Raw genomic sequence first — 23,567 nt, 5'->3', positions numbered from 1 at the left:
CATAACCACAGCAGAAGCTCCCAAACTGAATTCAGCTTGGAGACCTTCCTTGGTGCTGACAACACTAAGGACAACCAGCTTGTGCACAGACAAATAGGGTGGTGTTATTAGAAGTCATCTGCTCATTCATTGTATAGCATAAAAATGTTATTTGCTAGTCCTTCACAGCAAAGACCATCTCTCTCATTTGTATGCAGCCCTCAGCAATAGGACCTTGTTGGCAAATCTTGACTGGTGTGCTATGTAGAAACTGGTTTTATTTTTGATGATGCTCTAGAGGTTAGCATTTTAAGAAAAAATAAACTAACTGTTTAGAGAAATTTTATAGACAAGTAAAGTTCTCCTTTCAGAGCAGTTCTTAAGGCATGAAGAAAGATTAGGCTGCTCTGAAGTACTGAGCAGGACAACTGCCCATTCATCCCATGTTTTACCCTGTTATGCAAGAAACAGCTTTAATTTCAGTGGAACCAAACATGTAGTGAGGTGCAACCCAGTAAAACTGAAAACTGTGTCTCCTACTCTTTTTGGCAGAGATTAAACTCACACATAAATTATCTGTATGTCATAGGAGTCATGTGGTATTTCCCACAAAAGGAGAGTCTTGCCCCTTGTCTGGATTGTTTAATGATTTTGAAATCAGAGCCCTGACATGAGGTTTGGAGAATCTTGTTCTTGCAGGGTCAAACTGCTTTCCTCCTCAAACTGAGAACAGCTTTTGGGCAAAGTCTCTGGATCACTATTGTAGGCAAAACCAAATTGACCAAGCTTTACTCACATAGTTTCAAGTTGCTTTTATGTGACATCATTTTGATCATGGTCTTAGAAGTGCTGTTACCAAAGTGCTCCCAGAAATTGCAGGAAGGATGCAGATGCTTTCATTTAAAGTTATGAACATTTTAAAATTGAAAACAGCATTCAACTAACTTTTTGCAGTGCTTACCTAGTTTTGTTTTTTCAGAGTAAACCATTACCTAGGAGCACATATTAGAAAAGAAATCCTTCAATCCTATTTCCTTACATTTCTACTTCCCTGACTCAAAACCAGGGGAATATGAAGCTCTTGCAACCATAAGGAACCCTCATATTTGATGGTGTCAGCCTTTGTCAATCAGTTCCTGTTTCAGACTGATCAAGTGTTTGCACTAAGGGTGCTGCTCTATTGTCACATTTTTCAGGGGGAACAGCAGTAACAGCCAGCAGACATAAAAATTCATCTGAGCACATCAGGATCAGCTTCAATTGTCTTGATAATGCGAATACAACAGTCAGTGCACGGCTGTTTGCTATGAGCTCAACTTCTCATAAATACCTGCTCCTTGCCTCCTCAGCCACACTATGTTGGACTTCCCCAGGATGAAAAATTCTGTCTGAGAAATGTTACAATTTGCAGCTGAGTAACTGCCTTCCCTGCTGACCTGCTTTTCTGGAGGACAGCATACTGAGAGTCTGATCCCAAAGGACAAAATGGTGAAGAGAAATGAAAATATTGTCACTCAGATGGGGTTTTCCCTTTGGTGAAATCAATATCTACTCCCTTCACTTCCTCCTCTTAAAATATCGTGAAAGTTCTCTTATTCAAGTGTCCAAGTTTGGCTGCAGCACTGTGGAAATACTCCCATGTCTGTATTCAGCCATCTACACATTCAGATAATTTAAACTGTTAGCGTTCACTTTAGATAGATTGTATTATAACCTTTCTCTTCCCCCATTCTATATTTTCATATTAAAAAAAAAAAAAAAAGTTTTCTCTTATTTATCATTAAATTCAACCCCCAGTAAGAGTCTGCATAAGGGAATAAAACAAGTCTTCAGAGCCTCCTACAATTAGCATATTCTCATCATGCTCCAGTAATTATCTCCATTGATACTTCAGTTGGGATGCTCTCATCACTACAGCATTCCCATGGGGGAAATTAAGACGCAAAACACTAAGATGACTCAGATTCCACATTTGCCATGTGCACACCAGTGCCCTCACAGTCTTTGTGCCAACAAATCCCTTACCAGCAACCAAAACCAGCCCCGTTCTGCTTGTGCCAGGCCACTGATGGTGGGTCAAAAGTACAAAACTTGTTCTTTATTTCTAGGGAGAAAAGATTCTTTAGTGAACCAGCGTTCTCAGGGCTGCTCAGGAGGTCTCGGGGAGTGTTTGGGTGTGTTAAGGGGTTTTATGCACGGTGCTTTTGTTCGTTTTTCTTCTCTCCTTTGCTGCCTCCTCCACAAATAACCTCAAAAAGTCAATCTACATTGTCTTCATTCTCCATTTTATTCTCCTTCTCTTCCTGCAGGACTCATTGGGTACATTATTCTTAAAATCCCAGAAAGCGCTTGGCTCCTTTCCCAAGGCCCTAACACCCTTTTTATCTTCAGGTGGCATAAAGAATTCTGTAGACCAAGTTAAAGTTCTTTATTCTACCAAAAACATGACATTTTTCAGTATCCCTATGTTCTAAGCTAAGCCTCTCTCCATTACTATCCCAGAAATCACCAATGGCCACTTCACAAAAGTCTCAAATCATTCATACAACACCAACATTATCCACCCCACCTGGTGCAACATGTTTAGAAAGGAAAACAACCCTCAGAATCCCAGCAGTTCTTATCAACTGTAGCTACTCCTGAGAACGGTGTGTAGCCAGGTTTGTCTAAATTAAAGCAGGAAATTCGGGTGCTAAGCTTTTACCCAGGATTGCCCAGAGATCCATTACCACTCCCTGTCTGATCTCCACTGAATGGGCATCAGCCACAGCCAAATTTCAGGACAGTCTGCCTGATAAATCATGACTGACACTACATTGTATTGCAGGAATGAACTGTTTATTTCATAGTTGCCAACATTATGCAACTCTTTAGAAATAGAAAAACAGATGTGTGGTAGACAAAGTCCAGGATAGCCATGTCTCCTCCTCTTCCATCAAGCTCCCTGCCCTAACTTCTGATCTCAGAGAGCATCTGCAAAGCCTGTGAAAGCTGACAGGAAATTCTGCTGTGTTTCTGCTGAGGGAGATGAATTTCAGTACTTGATTTATTGGAAAATACTAGAATAAAAGCCCATCATACATTCCTGTGTGATGCTTTACAATATTTCAACAATTAAAGAGCATAAAGAATGCATATTTCCAAGTTGTAGGTACTTTATAAGAAAGATTTACTTTTCTGTTCTTTGCTTTCTTAAACCAGTTGCACAGGAGAAAAATCCATGTTGCATCACAATACTTAGTCCTTACTGCCCTTCTGATCAATGGATGATTTACAGAACCAATTTGGCTGAAGTTCATAATCTTAAACAAGAATTGGACAGAGCCTCACGTAGAAAGGAAGGGAATATCTGTCCCTTTGTGTTTGTGCATTACTGTACATATCTGAGATACTTATATTAAAAACCAATGCCACAACTTCAGTTTAAGGAGACAAGTACAAAGTTATGGGTGCTCTGACCCCTTCTACTCACAAGGAGTGACAGGGCATAACTCAAAAGTAGGTGGTCCTTAGTAATTACTCTCAGTGGTTTAGGAAATACAGTAGCTGGATATTTCCTTTGACTGGAAGCGTGGCCGGAGCAGCTGGGAAAGGCATTTTCACAGCGGCGAAGTTACGAGATCGCGAGGTAAAGGAGGGATTTTAAACGTGGGCAAAGCAGCTGCGACTTCAGTCTGCTTGTTGGGACTGTGCCGAGTACAGCGCGGAATTACAGAATAGTAAATAATGTGTAAAACAAGCAGGAGAGTGATGCCGCGGCTCTGAGCTCTCGGGGCAAACCCCTCAGCGGCTCCTGCCGGACGCTGGAGCGGGGCCCGGCCGTGTCACACGGCTCGGCCCTCGGGCCCTGCGAGGCCGCCATCTTCCCCCGGGGCCGTGAAGGGAACCGCCTGCCGGGCGGGCTGTGCCCCTCGGCGGAGCGGCGGCGGCCGCTGCCACCTCCCGGTTGGGCGGCGGAGAGCGGCAGCCGGGCCCGCCCGGGGCCGGGAGCGCCTCGCCCGCTCGGGGCCGCCCCGGGGCCGCTGCCGGGGGAGGGGGGGGGGGGGGGGCGCAGGCGGGGCCGCCTCACGCCAGGGGCGGGGCCGGGGCCGCGCGAGGCAGCGCTCTGCGCACGCGCACCGCGCCGACGCCCCCGGCACGGGGCTGTGACGGCGTAACCAAACCTGCGTTAGCCCCGCCCCCCGGGGTGTCCCGCTTGACGGACGCGCAAACAGACCAATGAACGCTGGGAATCCCGCACGGACCGGCGGTGCCGGGGCGGCGGTGGCCAATCGAGCGCTGCGGGCGGGGCGGGCCGGCTGCGCGTTCCCAGGCGCCTCGGCCGGGCTCTCAGTGCGCTCGGGGCGGTGCCGGCGCTCGGAGTGTTTGGGGCCGGCGGAGCGACGGGCGGGCCCGGCATGGGTGTGAGGTAGGGCCGGCCCGGCGCACGGAGCGAGCGCGGCCGGCTGTCGGGACCGGGTGTACGCGGCGGTGGGACGCGGAGCCTGGCGGAGGATGGAGGACAAGAAGGAGGAGGGCGAGGCGGAGATCCAGGAGCACGGGCCCGAGCACTGGTTCAGCAAGTGGGAGCGGCAGTGCCTGGCTGAGGCCGAGCAGGAGGAGGCGCTGGCGCCGGAGCTGCAGGACGAGGCGGCGGCTCAGCCCGAGCACAAGCAGCAGAAGCTGTGGCACCTCTTTCAGAATTCGGCCACCGCCGTGGCGCAGCTCTACAAGGGTGAGCGCGGCCGGGGGCCCGGGGAGGGCACACTGGGGGGCTGCGGCCGAGGGGCCGGCGGGGCCCGGGCGCGGCGGAGTCGGGGCCCGGGCAGCGCGGGGTGGGGGCGCCGAGCAGCCGCGGAGCCGCCGGGGTGGGGAGGTGCCCGCAGCGGTACAAAGGGGCCGAGGCGGCGGGAGGAGCGGCTTTGCCGGCCCGCGGCCGCCCTCAGAGACGGACGGGAAAACAAAATGGCGAGAGGGAGGGGGAGCCGCTGTCGCGGCCCGGACAGCGCCCGGCGCGGCCTCCGGGGCGGCTCCTGCGCCGGCCCGGCCCGGCCGCACCCCCTCCCTCCCCCGGCTGCCGGGGCGCTCGGGCCGGAGCGCGGCCGCGGGGTGTCGAGGCGCTCCGGCGGGGGCCGCGCCGGGAGGGTCCGGGCGGCGGGGGCGAGCCCCGAGTGCCGGGGCGGGTGGAGGGGGGCGGCCGGGAAGCCCGGCCCTACCGGCGGCTCCCGACGCCCAGCCCCGGGAAGAGGCTCCGACAAAATGGCGAAGCGGGGCCGGGCTCATTGTGCGGCGGGGCCGGGGCGGGGGCGGCCGGGCTCTCCCCACCGCTCCGGGGGCACCGCGCCCGCCGCCCCGGCCGGGCCGCTGCCCGCCCGCCCCGCTCGGCCCCGATCCGGAGCTGGCTCCGGAAGGTGGAACAAAATGGCGAAACCTAACATGGCCGTTCGGAGCGGGTGACTCCAAAATAAACAGCGTGTGTCCTTCCCTCCCTGCAGACCGGGTGTGCCAGCAGCCGGGGCTCTCCCTCTGGGTCCCCTTCCAGAACGCCGCCACCGCGGTCACCAACCTCTACAAAGGTAAGGGGCTGCCCCCCCGCTGCCCCGGCAGCCCTCCCCGCCGAGCCGGGCCCCACTCTGCCTCCTGCCCCGGCTTACTCATAAGTAGGGCCTGTTAATGTCTCTTATTCACCCTGATAAAATCTAACCCGAGACTGCTTCCTGAATCTTGCAGGTTTTCCCTGGGCCTCTTTAGCTGACGGTAGCTGAATCTTTTCTGTTGCCTCATGTCAGTGACTCATAAACTTAAAAGCTGTTTTACTTTGAGACCCTTGAAAAAGGGTATCTTTAATGTGTCTGTTTCTTGTGAATTCAAGGGAAGCGTACAATGCCTGGTTAAACAGTACTGAAATTCCCTGCATTGTTTATGTTTCATGGTGCATTAGCTGTTGGGGTGTCAGTATAATGCCTTCTCTTTTGTGTTGAAGCAAAGTTGGGTTTAATGTTCATAAAATTCTGCATAGATGTTATGTGACAGAAAGTTTTATCGTCTTGTGGCAGTGAGGCTTCTTAAGTAAGCCTCCCAGTTTATTTTAAGCACTAGAATGTCATTATGGCTGTGTCCAGCGTGGCTGTAAGAAGGCAGTGTTAGCCAGAACTTTGATAGGAGTGTGCTCAGCATGTGGCTGTGCTTTAGTGCTGCTTTACTGGGTGTTCCTGAACTCTGCAGTTCTTTGGCTTGTCACAGGAATTCTTGTCTGCCAAAGGATCATTCAGTGGTTTTAACTTTGTTTAGAAGGTTGTGCTAAAATGATACGTATCAGTGAAGGCTGAAATTGGCACATTGTGATTCCCATTGTTACTGCCTTCCATTCCAAGGAAGGGAAGTGCTTTAAAGTTCCAGATGTTTGTTTTTCTGGCTTATAGTTTGATTTTTTTTTTCCCCTTGTTTTGTTTTTTTTTTTTTTCTTGGCCTGCACAGCATTATCTGTAGTTCCACCACTATGCTTCTTCATTTGCCTCCAGTTTTGTCATTTTGGATTTGCTTTAAGCAGTTGAACTCGATGTGTTTGTGGTGGGTGATCAGGTTTCTGACAAATGTGGAAGGAGGAAGGAGGAAATGTAGGTGCACAGCCCTCACTGCCAGAGTCCTGCCTCCTGCAGAAAGTGCATTTGGGTGCTCTGTGTGTGTCAGGTCATGTGGAGGGGCAGCTCCTCAGAGCAGGAAGGTGCTGGCCTGAGGGAGTGGGTCACTGGAACACGTCTGGGGACAGCAGTCATTTGAGACTGGTGCTGGAGTAGCAGCAGGTAGTGTTAATAAATTGTCTGGAATAATTACAGCCTGTCTTTACAAATGTCATGGCTCTCCCTTACAGCATCTTTAGTATGAAGACTTAGACTGTTTATTTCTGGTTAAAATGTTTGATTACTTGTGCTCTAGGCAAAATGAGTCTTTTTGTTGGCAGTGATGTGATTAAATGATGAGTAGGTGACCAGGGAAACCAGAGTTTAAGTTGGAAGTTGACTTTAGTCAGGTATAATGTAATACTTCAAAAACCAGCACCTGAAACAAATCTTTTCTTCAAACAGGTGCTAAAGAGCTGAAGTACCTGAGTTACTCAGGAATGCCATCTTTCAGTTTTCAGTTAACTTGCAAGTCAGTAGAAATTTGGTGGTAACCTGGTAGAACCAGCTGAACACTGTCATGTCTGACAAGCTGAAATCTCTTACTGTGAACTTGCTTTCCCTAGTGGTGGACATGGCTCTGAAAAAAACTCTTGTTTTTCACATTCTCGGTACTGTTTGTTTTGGAGGACTCTGTCAAAACACTGGAGGAATACTTGGTGTGGTGAACTGAACACCACAAACTTGCCTTGTCAGCTGCTTTCTGATCTGATAAATACTTGGATTTTTGAGGCATCATCTTTTTAACAAGAGCAGCCCAAGAGATGCATAATGAAAATGCCATGATGTCTTGAATGTCAGCATTTCTTCTGCATATAGATTAGAAGTTTAATATCATACCACACTGATGGTCTTATATCCTGAATTTCTGGTGCTGGTGATAGAGACTGCATTCAAGGCACATCACTATCTTGCAGATTGCACTGAAAAAGTGAAGGCATGGCTTGTAATGTAGGATTTAGAACTTAAGGCCACTTTGTGGTGTTCTAGGTATATGTTAGAAGAAGACTTCTGAGCCTGCAATTTACCTTGTTTTTATAAAAAAAGAAAACCTGAATGTTTTCTGATGTTAATTTTGACTTAGTTATTTCAGACTATATGCAGCTTGACTGCTTAGGTTTTGCCAGCTTAACTTTGTCAACAAAGTAGTTGTGGCTTTTACCATAAAAATCTAATCTAGCTGGGGTAATGATGCTTGAAACTTCTCTGGGCTGCATCAGCAGTCAGTGTTTGACCTCATACCTAGTTCACAGTTAGCACTTTGTAATGCATTCTTTTACACAAAGAAAGCAGAGTATTGACGTAAAGGTGGCCTCCAAGCCTCAGAAGGACACTCCTGGTATTTCAGGAAGTGATTAAAGGAGTATTTTCGGTTTCCAAGTTGGCTTCAGAGTGTTTGGGCAGCTTTTACTGCCAGTGCATTGGAGTCTGGGCTGCTGTGGAGTATAAAATGGCAGGAGGAATAATCTGTCATGTTACCATTGTTTTCAGGGGAATTAGCATTTGTAAATGTAGTCTTTAGATTACAAAGTAGTACAGGGAAAATACTCTTAGAGTGGATAAAAGTAACAGGTTAAGTGTCCTTTGTGTACCTGTTTAGTTTATACTCCGAGAGCTCCAGGATTTAACTCAGCTCAGTTTGAGGTGGTTTTGGTCTGTTGTGTTGGGTTTTAAGTGCTGCTCTTTGGCCAGGTGGATCTCAGTGCTGTCTTTGGACTGTGCAGTGGTGCCTTAGAATATAAGTGTAAGGGTAGCATTTAACAGTAGTTCTTTTGGGGTTCTGGAGTGTGACAAAGCTACATTGCACTTGTACATCACTGTTTGTAAACCAGTGTCGTGGGATAGCTGTTCTTAAAGAAATACCTTCATGTTCTGGGCAAATGCTTTTTGCCTTGGGCTTCATTAATAAAACAAGAATATAAAATGCTGTTTTAATCAGCATCGAGAAAATTCTATGGAAATCAAGTAAACACAGTTGGAGTGGATATGTTCATGTATTTTAAGAAGAGCGACATAACAGTATTTTAGATGAAAATGAAATAGGTGTTGTCAAAGCTCTGATAGCAAACCTATGATGAACAAGATGAGCATAATTGTGTAGTCAACAGGATTTGTCCCACCTGTTACTGTGGTTTGAAACTTACTCAAACTGGTAGCCAGAAATACACTTCCCCAAGTTTGAAAGCAACTTAATCCATCGCATTCAAGTCTTTTGGAGACACAGTTATAACTGATGTGCACAGGTGACTACATTAACAGAGAGTGAAATTGCATTTTGTAGTAGGATTTATTGTAAATAGTGTGTTTAAAGCTTTTGTATATCAAAATTGCCACGGGATCCTAAATGGGGAAGGAAACTTTGTAGCCTTTTTAAATGGTTTGTTGGCTAATTGAAAGACATTGGGGACACTTGTATTCTAACTAGTTTCAAAACTACAGCCTGTGAATTGCCTCTGCAATTGAAATTCAGCTGAAAATAAAAAAAAAACTTGAAAGAAATCTTGTTTTCTGGCAGTTCCTTACCTCAGAATGAAGAAAAGCAGTTGCTCCTTTCTTATGTTGGGGCTTCCTGACTGTATTGATGCATTTTGTGTGTGTCTAAGTCTGTTGTCCATTGATTTAAGTCTCTTCCTCAGTCTGACAAGCCCTAAGTGTGTTTTTAATGTAAATAAACAGTGCTGTAGTGTTGACCTGAAGTACAGTAAATGCTGTTTAAGTGGTGCTGGAGTTGCTGTTGACTGTCTGACTTGCAAAGAGGATGGAAGGTTTTGGCAAATTCTCCCTTCAGGTTTAGTGAAACTCCTCTTTGCTGCTGCAGCCACCTCGGTGTGCTGCTTTGTGGTGTAACCTGTAGAAGATGTAGATACTTCTTCTTTCCCATGGCTGACAGGAAGCCACATCAGTGCTGTGCTGTACATTGCTGTGTAACACTGAGACCTTTTTTCTGTCTCCCTGCAGAGAGTGTGGATGCCCACCAGCGGAGCTTTGATTTAGGAATTCAGATAGGCTACCAGCGCCGGAATAAGGATGTGCTAGCCTGGGTTAAAAAACGCAGAAGAACTATTCGAAGAGAAGACTTGATCAGCTTCCTTTGTGGAAAAGTTCCTCCTCCAAGAAATTCTAGAGCTCCCCCAAGACTGACTGTAGTATCCCCTAACCGAGCTACTTCGACAGAAACTAGCTCATCTGTAGAGACTGATTTGCAACCCTTCCGTGAAGCCATAGCTCTGCATGGTAACGGTCACTTTTTCAATACTACTTGGTTCACGTTGGGTGGGGGTTCTTAAAGCATGTTTACCTTATCGTGGTGTGTCGTGTACCTGGTGTTCCAGCTGAAGGTATCCCCTTCATTCTTTACAGGAGCTTTTGCATGTGTAAGGCATGTGTTGGCTGCTAAAAACTTGTATAGTTGAGTATTTTGAATGAAGAGAAGGTATTGAATAAAAATGAAATTTGGGTCTGTAAATATTGCGCAGCTGTGAACTCAACAGTTAAGTATGAAGTCTTGATAGTAGTTTTGAAGCATGAAGAGACTTGGCATTCATACCAATGCTAAAGTAAACAGAATTCTTGGAAAATGGCAATGCTATGCTAGCAACTAGTTAAATATTAAGATTTGACTACTAACAAATTTTGGGGGACTTAGGGAGGGAATTGGACATCTGAGTCTTCTGTCTTCAGCTCTCTAGTACCTTTGTTAGGCACAGGGTAATGCAGTTCAGCATTCTACTGAAAGTACCCTGAAAAGGGTGTTTCACTTATACATTTTTGAAATAATTGAGTGCTGTTCAGAGTTTAGTTCACTTTCAGATTTACATGTGTTCCAATGTCATACTGAATTGCCTTCTTTGCCATCAGCAGCAATGTTGGTGGTGTATCTCTTTTCAGACATGAATATTCAGTAGCTTATTCTGTATTGGATTATGATTTAGCAAGTGATAGACAAATGTGCTTTAAATTGCTCTTGAGGTGAGATGAGGCAGTTCACCTCTGGCTTTTATGCCTTCTAAAATTCAAAAGGGTAGCAGATATCTTGAGGCACAAACCCTAGACTATTCTAAAAGTAAAAATTAAGCTATCTAGAAGTGCCATCTAAATGAAATTTTTACTGTCTGGATATTCTCAGTGGGGGGTAGAATTGATGAGTTAATTAGAAGAGTGAATTCCTGAAAATGCCATCTTGGCTTCTGCTGTGCCCTGGTGGTTTTTCAAGAGACACAATCCAGACACTGTTACTGTGTAAGTGACAGACTAAATCTGGTATTATTTGCTACTTGTTGCCATTTAAACCAAGAATGCTTCCCCACCCAGTCATGTCGGCTTTGGCAGTTTCCTGTCTCACACTAGAAGGGGGTTAGGGAATTCTCTGCACCACTGTTGCTTACTCAGTGTGGATAAAATTAATTTCATGAGAACAACTGCAGAAGCTGGCTCTCACTGTGACAAACACTGTCATAAAAATGATTTTTGGCAAACACAGTTGAGTCTGTGGAGTTGGATTTAACTGTAAAGGCTCAGTCTCAGGTGAGAGGAAGCTTAGGTAGACTCACTTCAGCACAGTGAGCTCTGAGTAAACAACCATATTACCATATTGGTAATATGGCTCTTTTTGTGTCCATGTATCATTTCCTACCATTTGCTTTGTACAGAGGTGGTTTATGGAGGTCACTTCTCCTATAGCATGAGGATCTGAACAATGATGTATAAAGTTTCCCATATTTCATGAGGAAGTTCTGTCCTCTGTAGTGGCACTGCAGGGACTCAAAATGTACTTTTCCCCTTCATCAGCTGGTTGACAAGATTACATGTCAGTCACCTTCTGGATTAGGTTCTTCTCATATCAGTTTCAATCTGGTCCTTGACACAAACGCTTTTTGTGCTAATCCTTTAGTGACTGGGCTTGTATTGGGCCTCAGAACTGGTTTTAGGTTGTTCCCTACAATGTCTGCATTACTCCAGCTTCTCCCCCTTTTCTTTCCTTTCCTCTAACATTAAGGAAGTTGTGATTAAGCAATGTCACAACTCATTTCCTATTTATTGTAAGGCTTCTCAAAACTGTGTTTTGATTTTGAAAGCTGCCAAGGATCTTCAGGTGTGTGTAAATTGTCCTCATTAGGCCTGTGCTGATTTTAACTTTTGGCACAATGTTTGGAAGTGCTGCTTGTAGGAATCATGAGGGAACCTGAGAACCTGATGATGGTGAGGAGCAGGCCAGGCACAGAGGTTTTGAGAGGAGTTTCTAACTGGCATTTAAAGGAGGGAGGCTGTTTTGTGCTGATTGGCTTCCTGGTGGGAAAAGAGTATTTCTTTATTGGGTGGGTTGAATTAGATTTGAAGGATAATGCTAAAACTTTATTGCTTGCAGCAAGACCTGTTTTAGTGAAGCAGTGATAGGTATGAACAGCCTGTGGCACCAAGTAAAGCTCAGTGGGAGCAGAGTTGGTGTAAAGACTTCTCAGAAATAGGTACTAATCTATGTCTAAAGACCACAGCATTTTAACTTGCTGATATTTCCCTTTGATGGTGGAAGATACCTCTTTTTTTCATCATGTTAACCCCTGAATGCATCGTGAGCACATCTGAAATTTTTGACAGAAGCAGTGGTAACAAAATAGCTAACTTTTCAGTATTTCCTGCAACATCAAATACAATTCTAGGTGTATGCCCTAGGCTACACCATTGGAGAATAGCATCCTTTAGGCATTAATACAATCCTTAAACTGAATGCTTCATCTGAAAAGAAATATCTTAAAATTGGATTTTTGGCCTTGCCTCTTCTATCTCCAGCCCTGTGACCTCTGACCTGTATTTTTTCTCTGCAAGATGGTTGACTGTTTTTTGGACAGGGTGTTGACCCCAGAATTTCATCTTGTGGTACCGATTATCAAGCCTTTCTATTACAAGAAAACTCATATTGAAAGCAGAACAGTAGAGAAGAACTTGTTATAGCAGCTAAAAGCAAAATTATCATGACAAAAAATTAAGCATGATAATGTTTAAGATGTTTGTGATCTCCCTTTTTTTTTAACTCTGTGGCACCAATGCTCTGCAGTTGTTACTGAAATCTTCAGTGTTAGTGAGAATGAGACTTTGGAACCTTACTCTTGAGAGAGTAAACTTTGGTAAACAGTGTCTTTTCCCTTATTATCAGCTTTTCACTGTTGGCATGCTCAGGGGTAACCTTTGAAATAAAGCATGGCTGGTGGCTTGAGCTGTGAATATTTGAAAAGCACTTCAAGCCTTTTAGAAAAGCTGAGTAGTTATCTCAAGGTAATACATGATGTTTTACTGTGAAATGCCAATGCAGTTTTCTGAAACTTTAATGAAACATCAGTCTGATGATTGGTGTTTTAAGATGTGATAGCAGAAGGATAATACCTTTATTGTCCAACACCTCAATTACAGAGTTGGGTTTTTAACTTCCATTAGTCCCTGAAATGTGATTGCAACTAGGAAAAGTATGGATGTATCTTCACCTACTCTCTGGATGTGCATTGACATTTCCAGTTCTGTAAGAGATGAGTTTCAAATGACAGAATTCCATCAATCTGAGCTACAAGTACCAGATTCCCAGTTTTGTGTGCGCAGCCACTTTGTGCCTGGCTGTACCTGGTGTACCAGGTGTGGTGTACAGCCCATGTCCTTTACTGTGGATGTGCTCCGTGTTTCACTGACCATCCTCCCAGCATAACAGGAGAAAATGCTGTGATTTGAGGAGGGGAAAGAAGCAACCTTGGAAAGGTAATATTGGAATGTATTTGACTTGAGCATTCTTGATCAAAACATAGGTGAATGTGGGGAAAAATAGGACAACAGTACACTGAGAGAATATTAGTTATTTTTTTCTCCTTCAGAAATAATTCAGGTGATTTGATCTCTTTAGGGTAGGGAGAACATTTCCATGTGTAAGTCTGTGGCCCGGCCCCTAAGGAGTCTGAATTTTCACTAGGCCTTCATATTTGCTTCTCAGAATATGAAAGTGCAGTTTAAACCAGGAGCACTTAGCAGAGTGGAGAAGCAGCAGTTGGTAAAAGAGGGGATGGGAGAACAGAGTTCAGATTGGTCTAATTTAAAGGTTGTGTGTATATATAGCTGTGATGGAATTGTGTTTTGGTATGTGCTGCTAAAACTTGCTCTTTGAGCCAGTATTATGAAAGGGTGAATATGACAGAAGGGTGACAAGGATCTCTCTGCATGCCATTTTGTATTTATCTGGGGTTATTAACTAATTCCTGCTTTAGTCACACTTATCTAAGCGTGAATGTTCCTTTAGATATTTCCTGATTAAAACTTGTAGAAAACAATAGTTAGTACTATCACTGTACTGAACAGAAGCTACCCAGTATATTGTACTGTGGTAGTGACCTGAATAAGTTGTACATGGGCATGATTGTAGTGCAGATGAAACAGCATTTACAGTTTGTTAGGCCAGTGGTGATAAGCTTGCTAATTTTGACTTGACAGTTTTAAATATTTTGTAATCCATGAAACACACTTTTAGTCAAGCATTGTAATATCTTGATAGTTTGGGAGTGTATTTAGTTATAAATTGGCTAGTATTGGTCACAGCTCTTTCTAATAGTACTATAAGGCTTTTAGAATATGACTTTTTGTAAAATCATTGTCTATGAAATGTCATATTGTTGATGACTGAAAGATATGACAGGAATGAGAATGTACTAGGTGCTGCAAAATGTTTGAGATACTCCTTCCACTTCAAACCTTTCCAGTTTAAAAAGAGGCTAAGAGCCATGTGTCCTTTCTTAAAGGTCTCTAACAATAAAGGAGATGTCCCTGGTAGAAAGGAGTGGGAGACTTCAGAGGTGAATGTGAGATGATGGGAAATATGGAGCCACGTTAGCAGCTGTTTGGATCTCTGTCCTGTGCTATGGACAAAACTGGTGTGCCTGTGGTTAGGCCATATTAATCACAGTATAGAAACTTGAGGTTTGGAAATGGTGTTTGCTGACAGTCGTGTCATCTCACCACTTCCTAGTGTCAGTTACTGCTTTAAATACTTTGGGAAGAGCTCTGAGTCTGCTGAAAGCTTAAACCAGAGTAATTCACAGTAAATGGTTTTTCTGAGATTTCCTTTGCCTTGCCACAGCTTCTCAAGGAAAAACTTAACTCTTTTCTTCCCTGTCGACCAAAAGGGGATTTTTTTTGCAGATTGTTCATAGAGATGTTGGTTCCATGAAGTGGCATCCTGATATTTGAATGTATGTCTTGAGTTTGCTTTGACTCTTCCATGTTAGCTCAATTAGCCACTCCTAAGCTGTGATCTGAGTGTTTCCTTTGGCAGTTGTGCTCTCCTGGATGGATGGGCAGTGCTGTGTAATCTGGTCCCCTGCCAGGAGCTGAGCTGTCACTCAGTCTGTCAGTGCGCCCAGCCATGACTCTACTGGTGCTAAATACCTGTGTGAGATGCAAGATTAACCTGTAGCTCAAAGTCCATGCTGTGATGTAATATCCTTGTATTCTCATCCATAGAAATTAATTCAGAGCTACTCTCCTGCCTTAGACACCGAGTTGGATTGAATATTTTAACTTCTAATTAATCTCCTGAAGGTTGTTTGTGTATTTAAATGTACAATGATTCAGCCCTACCTAAACACTGGGAAGTCAGTGACTGCTTTAGGCATTGCTTGTGAACTTTAGCAGTCTGGTTTAGAATATGCTGCACTGTGTTACAGGTGCATCTTTAAACTCTCAACTATTTTAAAGAATGCTTGTTACTTGAAAAGGCTCCACTTAAAAACATAATTCTTGAATGGTGCCAAAAAAAAAAGTCTTTTCATATCACAGGTCAGTTTTGGAGTTTATATAGAATAATTTTTCTTCCCTTACTTGGGCACTAGATATAGTAAAAAATGTCATGATAAAACTGAGTTACTGTGTTGCTCATTTGGTATGAGTTGTATAAATGATAAGTGATGTAAATTGTTGATTCTTAAGTGTAAGCAATGAAACTAAACTTGTGTGGTCACAGCAGTTTTACTTGGAATAGAGATGTGGGGGCAAGTCTCTACAATCAGTTTGGATTTGAAAAAATGTCACCTGTATGCTGTCAGATTTTTTTCCAGTTTAAATGTACAGGGTGAATTAATGTTCTTTTCTAATGTATGTCATGCCAGTTGAAATTAAACTACTGATGTCTTTGAGTTGTGAAGTGATTTGTTACCTGCCCAAATGATGCATGTTAGTAGTTTATCCAAGGTATGGTGTCTGAATTGGCTTTTTCTCATGCATTTGTCATTAAGTAGCTGCTTTACTTTCTTTGGTAGATGCATGGGAAATTTTTTTTCCTAATTGTTTTGAATTTAAGCTTGACCTTAATCCTGAGAAAACTGTCACAAACCTCATTTCTGAGTTTCCTTTACACTGAAACAGCTTCTTCTGTTTAAATGCTTTCTGCTATTGTGAATGAATGATGAATGAATGATGATTTTGCTATTAATAAAATCCTCAGGATGCCCCTTGGAGTTCAGACCATGCTTCTGAGCCCTGTTTGAACACCACTTGGAGCTGTAAGCAAAAGCCCTGAGAAGGAATCAGTGATTAGTGGCTGTGTCTACTGGTTGTTGTGTAATGCCAGATCTGTGTAAAAGTGTTTCCTGTGCTGTTATAAGTTCGAAGCTTTAAATGTTCATTCAATAATGTTCAACAGAGTGAAGTTGGTTGAGCTGCTCCATCCTGACTGGTGTATCAGCCTGACATTGCTGCAGGTGGCTTTTAGACTTCAGCTTCTAACTGAGGTTTTGGTGACTGATGTAGTTCTAGCAGTCCTCTCTTCCCAGGGCCTCTGAAGTTGCCTCTTTGGCCGACCAGCAGCTGATGGATCAGGTTTTGTTAGGCTTGGCTTGTCAGTCAGTGATTTCTGGCTGCTCATTTGACAGTACATGGAGATGGGAATTAATGCACACACAAGGTTTATGATGTCTGGACAGAGCTATAGAATATTTGAGACTGGACAAGAGAGCTCTCTCTAAGACTTTGAAGGTTACTGAGAGTGAATCTTCCTGGACAGTTCAACATTTTCTTGTTCTTATTATTAGAAAATACGCAGATGTGTCATCTTCCTTGTCTTTCCTAAGGCCAACAGATGTTTCTGTACTCTCCTACTATACTCAGGTTTGAAGAAGTTACGATAGCAAAGATGTTTGTCTTATCTCTGAGCTCCTGTTTGCCTCCAAATACAGCCTGATTTGGAAATTGGGTAGTTAGACTTTTGTGTATTAGTCCTTACTAAATTTATATTTTGCCATGTCCCACTTTTGTAAAATTGTAATGTTACGGAAGGCAGAGGTTAAATTAGTATGAAACTTCATGGTTGTCTTTTTATGGCCTTGTTTCTGCAAGAAATAAACTTCAGTTTGCATCAAACACTATTAATCTGAATACAAACCAAAGTACTTGCAGGGTACCTGTGACAGTGATTTGTATCAGATCCATGGATAACAAATTTTGGGTAATTGTCACGTGATTTTCCTTGCTTGTTCTTTAAGTGCATTTCTGAATTTAATAATACTAATGTGTTGGCTGCTAGTGTTAGCCATGAAATAAAAGCTTGTATTTATAAACTAGCTGTGGTGTACACCTGTCTGAGACCTGCAGTTTCCCTCAGGGAGTGAAAGGGAGTAGGGTGGTGGTGTTGACACAGGACCAGGTCAATTCAACTGGAAAGTCCTTGGCAGGGCTGTGTAACTCTTGGTCCAGTGTGAAACCTTTCAATTGAAATGCTCTTGAGTATGTCCATGTTTTGAAAGCGTGTCGTGCTTATGGAGTTAATATTTGCCAGTGTGCTGTCACAGCCTGGTGTGTAAGCTCACTTTTAACGTCATTAAAAGCAGTTCTGGTAATTACTGGATTATTACACGGGCTGAAAGCTGAGAAGGTGTGCTCTGGACTGCAGTGGTACAAACAGTAGGATGAAGCGTCTTTGGGATCTCAGCAGAATTGGGCTGAGTGTGAGTGCTCCTGTGTGGCACACAGGGAAGTGAACTTTCTGTGCTGTCTGACTGAAGCCTTTTTCTCTCTCTCCCCAGGTCTTAGTGGTGCAATGGCTAGTATAAGTGTTCGCTCGAGTACCCCAGGCTCGCCTACTCACGTGAGCAGTGGCTCCAATGCTAGTCGAAGGAGAAATGGACTCCATGATGTTGATTTGAACACTTTCATATCAGAAGAAATGGCACTCCACTTGGACAATGGTGGAACTAGAAAGCGTACCTCAGCCCAGTGTGGCGATGTCATTACAGACTCACCAACTCATAAACGCAACAGAATGATCTAAACTGCAAAAATTTCAAACCCACCATGCTGCTTGAAAGCCACTTGATCCTCAGAGTACTATTGAAAAGGAAACATGAGGCCATCTTTCCATATTCACTGTTTAAGACAAAGAATTCAATAAATGCCATACAGGAAGTTTTAGATATTACATTAGATGCCTCTTGTAACTGCGGCTTTCTTAAACTATATTCTTAGCAGAGGACATCAGATATTGTGTAGTAGTTAGCAAGATCATCATAGGCGAACATGTATCTGTTCCAAGGCTAAAAGTGACCTTACTTGTATTATTAAAGGGAAAGGAAATTTCAGATGTTTATTTGGCTATAGAATTTCTTTTTTTTTTTTTTTTTTTTTTTTTTTTTTTTTTTTTTTTTTTTTTTTTTTTTTTGTCCTTTATTTCCTGCTTTGAGTATTTGCTTAAACAGTATTGCCAGTTTGACTGAAATTGTCTACAACATGACTTGGCATCTTTGTCAAAACTGCAGGCTTCCATTTTTGCAGCACTGTACCATGCACCTAGTTTCTGTATAGTAACAGTGTGCAAGTTATAAATATTGGACTGTACCCTTTTTAGTTTTAAAAGCAGTTGATAATTCTGGTGATTGTGTGATAATGTAAAGAGGTGCTATGATGGTCATGCAATTAATACTTAATATTGAATCAATACAAGGATCTTTATTGGATTCACTTTGTGTGTTCTAGTGCTCTGAAGTAGCAATATTAAACTTTTCCCCAATTAACTTCATAGGCTTTTTAATCAGTTTGAGAAAAATATATGTACTTATTGGTATTATCCTTGTGGTAATCATACACAGTGCAGACTGCACCAGTGCTGACCTAAATTTAGAGAAAAATGTCCTGTAATTGGAAAATAGGCTTTTCTGTTCAGTATTAGTGAAGGGTAGGTTTTGTGTACACCCATATCCTATTTTACATTTCTTGTGAAGTAATTGCCCATTGCTGGGGAGGGGTGGGAGGAGAGGGAATGTGGGGAATAGTTGGAAAAGGGGTGTGTTCTAACAAGTAAGACTTCTGGTCACATGTGGAAACTTGGACTAACTTAAACGAGACTCTGTGATGCCATCCCCTTTCAGGAGGGAGTGACATGCAGGTTCTGTGAAGTGCTAAGAAAATAATTTAAAACTGGAAGTTGATTATAAAAACTCTGGATAAACATGCTGTAAGCATGAATTAAAAAGGATAAATGGCTTTCTTTTTGTGTTTAGCTTACATTCATAGGATTGAACTCTGGCTGCCGTAACTTAAGCATAGTCTAAAACTGAACTAGAGATCAAGACTGATCTGCTGCAAATCTGTTTTTGAATGGGGAGGGACAGATGTCAGTCTGGGAGTGTCCTGACTATTTTTATATGTAGAAGGAGAAAGTCTTTGGTGGAGAGCTCTGGCTTTAGAGCCTCTAAATCTCTGCCTGGGAAAGGAAGAGCTAACACAGGAAGAGTAAGAAAATGAAGAGCTCCAACTGTGCACGTTGGGAAAGGGGGATTTAGAGAGGTGGTATGCATGCTTTAACTGGAAGCATAGGCTGATCCTGGGATTAAATGTAGCTATGCTAGATTCCCAGTACTAAAAATTGTGGTTTCTGGCCAAGTTAAGGCACCTTGAGCTCCATGTTAATACACAGCTCTTCAAGACTTTTGCTTACGTGCTTGTAGAATCAGATCTCTTTTGTATTATCTTTGCTGTTTGAAGCAGACTTCACTGTAGGTTTGCCCTTTTTACCCTGGTGCCCTCTCATCCATGTCTGTAGTCAAGGCAAGACAGCAATGCTGTGTGAGATACTCCAAGCTCTCTACTTGAGCATGATTTCCTTGCCTTGTGGTGCTTCCATCACATTTCTTTACACCCAAGAGCCCTTGAAGATGTCCAGTTGCTCAGTACTGTAGTGAGAGGCTCTGTGGCTCGTGGGCAGCTGTCACAACTGCCCAAAGCAAAGTGGTCAGAACTGCTCCAACCCCCACCTTTGTTACATAGCTGAACTTGCACATCACTTGAAGACTCAGTATACATTAATTTCAGTTACTGCTATTAACTACGATTCATAAGGTTTAGTTTGTGTAAGATGTTAATACTGCATAAAGCTAGTTTTCATTTGGAGACTGCATTTTCAGCAAAGATTTTGAAGATGGTATCTGAATATCTGTTAGTATTTATTAGACCGTTGGCAGAGGGATTTTTCTGTTCTAAAAGAAAGGTGGAGTCCTGAACAGAAAGGACAGGGGTGAGAACCATTCTTCAGCTCTTCTGTTTATTGTTTTGACTGACTTGTATGAGTAAGATGCTTATGCTCTGCAATTTCTACCACACTTTATTCCTGATGAGGTAAAGGTGACACCACACTGGTATCAGTTCTGCACGCAGGGGCTGAACTGTAGCAGTGCTGCTGGTCTAGCCCAAATACAGAGCCTGTTCAAATTCCTTCTCCCCTTTCTTGCAGTGAAATAAATCTTGTTAATGCTCTGAAGCATTAATTCAGTCTATTACCATCTAAAACCAAAATTTGTCTGGCTTCTTACTTAATTTGTGCCATTTTTCTTTGAAAGAAAGCAGACTTTGATATTAAACTGGTTGCATTAATGTTTTTTTGCTTGTACCTTAAATATTTGGCAACTTTTGATTGTTTTTCATTTAGCCCCAACTGTTGTTTGCTCTTTGACCTCTGCCAGGATGATCAAAAATGCATGTATTTCACCTGATAAACACAGGAGAACAGGTTGTCTCTTAAAAAAAAAAAAAAAAAAATTAATAAAAAAAAGTCCAGTACCTGTTGCTTTGAAGACTATTTCTTGTGCCAGTGTAGAAAACTGATGTTCTGGAAATAGCTTTCAGCTATTCTCCAAACTGTAGCTCCTGGAGCCAGAAGTGAGTTGATTTTCAGTGAGGAGCACTGAGTGGAGAACTGTTCAGTTTGGTCAAAAATGGTGCTTAATTTTGCTTTCTCCTCTGAGTCGTGCAGTTGCCCGGTCTCTTCTCCATGTACATCCAATCTAACCTGAATGTGCGGCAGTTACATAAAGTACATCCTGCACTGAAGCTACTGAGCTTGGCTTGCTTATTAATGAAGTAAGTTTTAAATGTTCAATTTAAATCTATATTACAATAAAGTAATGCAAAAATGATTTTTTTGGTTGAAATTGAAGTCCTGCAGTTAAACTTACTTTCAAATGTGGTTTACCCAGCTGGAGTAATAGAAACTCTAAGTCATAATAAACCTAATAAAAAAAAAATACAACTAATCAGACTGCTTTGTAGTTCTTTGAAGTTTCTGAACAATACAGGCCGTGGGTAATCCCAGACAAGATGTGATTAGTGTGAGCTGTGTGGATCAGGACTTTCCTCGAGTGCACTTTGGTGGTAGCTGTTTGGTGGAGCTTACACACAGGATTTTGTTTGGCACCAAAAACTGGGGTGTACTACATTTGTACAAGATGTTCTGCAGACTTCTACATCACTAATACATAAAAGAAGCATCTTAAAGAGATTTAAGTGGCATAGGTTAGGAAGTTAAGTGGTGTTGACTTCAATAGCTGAACTTTCCAGTCTTTTTGCAATGCTCTTTGGACTTAAGTGAAATCAGGTGCTTTAATTAGCAGCATTTCCTACTTCATGTGGGTGTCCCTAAACCTGCAAACTATTTCCCACTTGCTTTATCAGCAGGTTTTAGAATTCCATTATGAAGGAAAGCTTTATGTCATAGGAGCTTTCAAGTTTTAAAAGTATCTTTTTAATTAATGTTCACATTTTTTTGCTTACTTAGCCAGCGAAATGTTCCAACAGGAATTTAGAAAGATCCTTAAATGGCTTCTAAACCCCAGCATCTTTCAATGATTAGCCTGGAGCCAAGTAATCCTTTGGCAGAGATGAGGAATGCAGGCCTGGTGTGTTCTGTGGGGTTCTGTGCCCCAGGTGGGGCTGATGTGGTTGTGTGGGGCAGCCACAAGGCCCCGTGGGCTGCTCATTGCAGAGCCTGTGTTTGTGCAAGGCCAGGGGAAGGCCCTGGCACGCCCTGTCTGTGCACGGGGCTCCTGGGGATGGATGGAGCCTGGGGAATTCCCTCTGAGCCCTGAGTCAACACTGCTGCTTCTGCTGCCCTGATCCCACCAGCCCCTCAGAAGGTCCCAAAAGGACAACACACACAGGCTCTAGTGGATAAACCAGAGTCCCTTCTGTGTAGGAGGGAACCATCTCCTGCCTCGGGTTTTTTAGAAAAGAGATGGGAGCCAAATGCTGCAGCATCTCCCATGTGATTTTATCTGGTGGTGCTGCTGTCCCAGGAGTTACCAGGGTTGTGGAACACCAGGACTGTTCCTTGGCCACAGTGGGATGTGAGGGGGGGAATGCACAAAGTACCAGGATCTCTTGGGAATCTGCTGTGAACCCTTTGGGCAGACACTGCCTTGTAGAAAATCTTAAAATTCAGTACTAAACGCATTGATCAGCTGGTTAAAACAGCATATAAGACTGGTCTTAATCATGTTTTGTAATATCTCACTGTTCTATCAGATTTATTTTAAGATGAAGGTGTCTCTGCATGCTATAGAACAGCAAGCTGTGCATGAAGGGGAATCCTGGGGTCCCTGTTGGTGTTGTCATGTTGTAACAACTTTGCATCTTTGAAAAGCTCGCAATGCTCTTCCAGCCCCAAAACTCAAGCCACAGAAATTTTTTTTTGCTACTTTAAACACCTGGTGTGTTTTTTACAAAACATCAATGCAGAGGATACAAAATGTTTGCATTAAACTAGGTTTGCTCAGGGCCTTGTTCCATTTCTACTGGAGTTCTGAGAGGGCCACGTCCAGCTCCTGCCCATGCAGCCCTGTGTACCTGTGCTCACAGAACAGGCCAGTGCTGCCCAGCCCAAAGGTTAGAGTTTATTACTTTCCTGGGAATTTCTATTTTTATATTGCTGTTTAAACCTGGCTTGCTTGTTTTGAAGTGAATTCCTTGAGTACTGTAATGGGGTATGTGAGGTCAAGATGGGGAGAAAATAAAATGCCAAGTTCTGCAGTTTAAGTGAGTAATTACTTAGTCTCATATAATTAATAACTCATAGTCTCTAGTGTTACCTCTCTGCACAATGATGGTCTCTAGATCACTTTCAAACCACAAAAACCTCTGCCTCTTTGGCATGCTTTAGGCCAGTCTTGTGGCTGTTTTTAAAAAATACCTGCTGTGCTTTTTTGAATGTATTTCAAAGCTCTGGGGAGAGAGCTTTGCCACAAGTTTGCAAGAGTGATATTGCCATATCTATTTCATAGAGTACAGCCCAGGATAACTAATGCTGTCTTCAACAAAAGTGTTCTAATGCCTATTTTCCTATTTTCTCTGAAAGCCCCAACAAAAAGAAATAAATGGTTTGTGCTTAGAGGTGAGTGAACTTCTCAGCTGAGGGGGACCATCTTCTAGAGACTTGCATTGAATGCCCTGCCAGTAATCCGACTGTTTATTCTACTGAGGGAACTATAATTTGTATTTTTGCTTTCATCTCTAAGCTTTTCTGCTGAAAAAGCTCGCTAAGTGAAACCTGTTTTTTCCTTGGCTACATTTAAATGACTTCCTGTGAAAGAGCATCTGTGATCTCCCATGGGGTAGGCAGGCTTTTTTCCTCTCCTTGGAGAAACC

General features: G+C 43.2%; 1 protein-coding gene across 1 annotated transcript; it reads left to right on the top strand.

Moving 5' to 3' along the window:
- The first annotated feature begins 4,314 nt into the window (after positions 1-4,314).
- Positions 4,315-20,722, top strand: HAPSTR1 (HUWE1 associated protein modifying stress responses). Its single transcript, XM_083872408.1, has 4 exons — positions 4,315-4,693; positions 5,454-5,534; positions 9,597-9,872; positions 17,684-20,722. The coding sequence occupies exons 1-4, from the start codon at positions 4,474-4,476 to the stop codon at positions 17,926-17,928; spliced, it is 822 nt and encodes a 273-aa protein (XP_083728534.1). The 5' UTR covers positions 4,315-4,473; the 3' UTR covers positions 17,929-20,722.
- Positions 20,723-23,567: the final 2,845 nt, after the last annotated feature.

The sequence above is a fragment of the Zosterops lateralis genome, assembly GCF_965231275.1.
Source record: "Zosterops lateralis genome assembly, chromosome: 15".
Taxonomy (NCBI): Eukaryota; Metazoa; Chordata; class Aves; order Passeriformes; family Zosteropidae; genus Zosterops; species Zosterops lateralis.
The sequence above is the reverse complement of the archived record's forward strand: the minus strand, read 5'-3'. Positions and strand labels throughout refer to the sequence as shown.

What these genes read in the sequence shown, in the direction of transcription:
- HAPSTR1 (XM_083872408.1), top strand. Translation starts at nt 4,474, where the DNA reads ATGGAGGACAAGAAGGAGGAGGGCGAGGCGGAGATCCAGGAGCACGGG. An exon ending in CGTGGCGCAGCTCTACAAGG is followed by an intron (nt 4,694 to 5,453) that starts GTGAGCGCGGCC and finishes CCCTCCCTGCAG; the next exon opens with ACCGGGTGTGCCAGCAGCCG. An exon ending in TGAAGCCATAGCTCTGCATG is followed by an intron (nt 9,873 to 17,683) that starts GTAACGGTCACT and finishes CTCTCTCCCCAG; the next exon opens with GTCTTAGTGGTGCAATGGCT.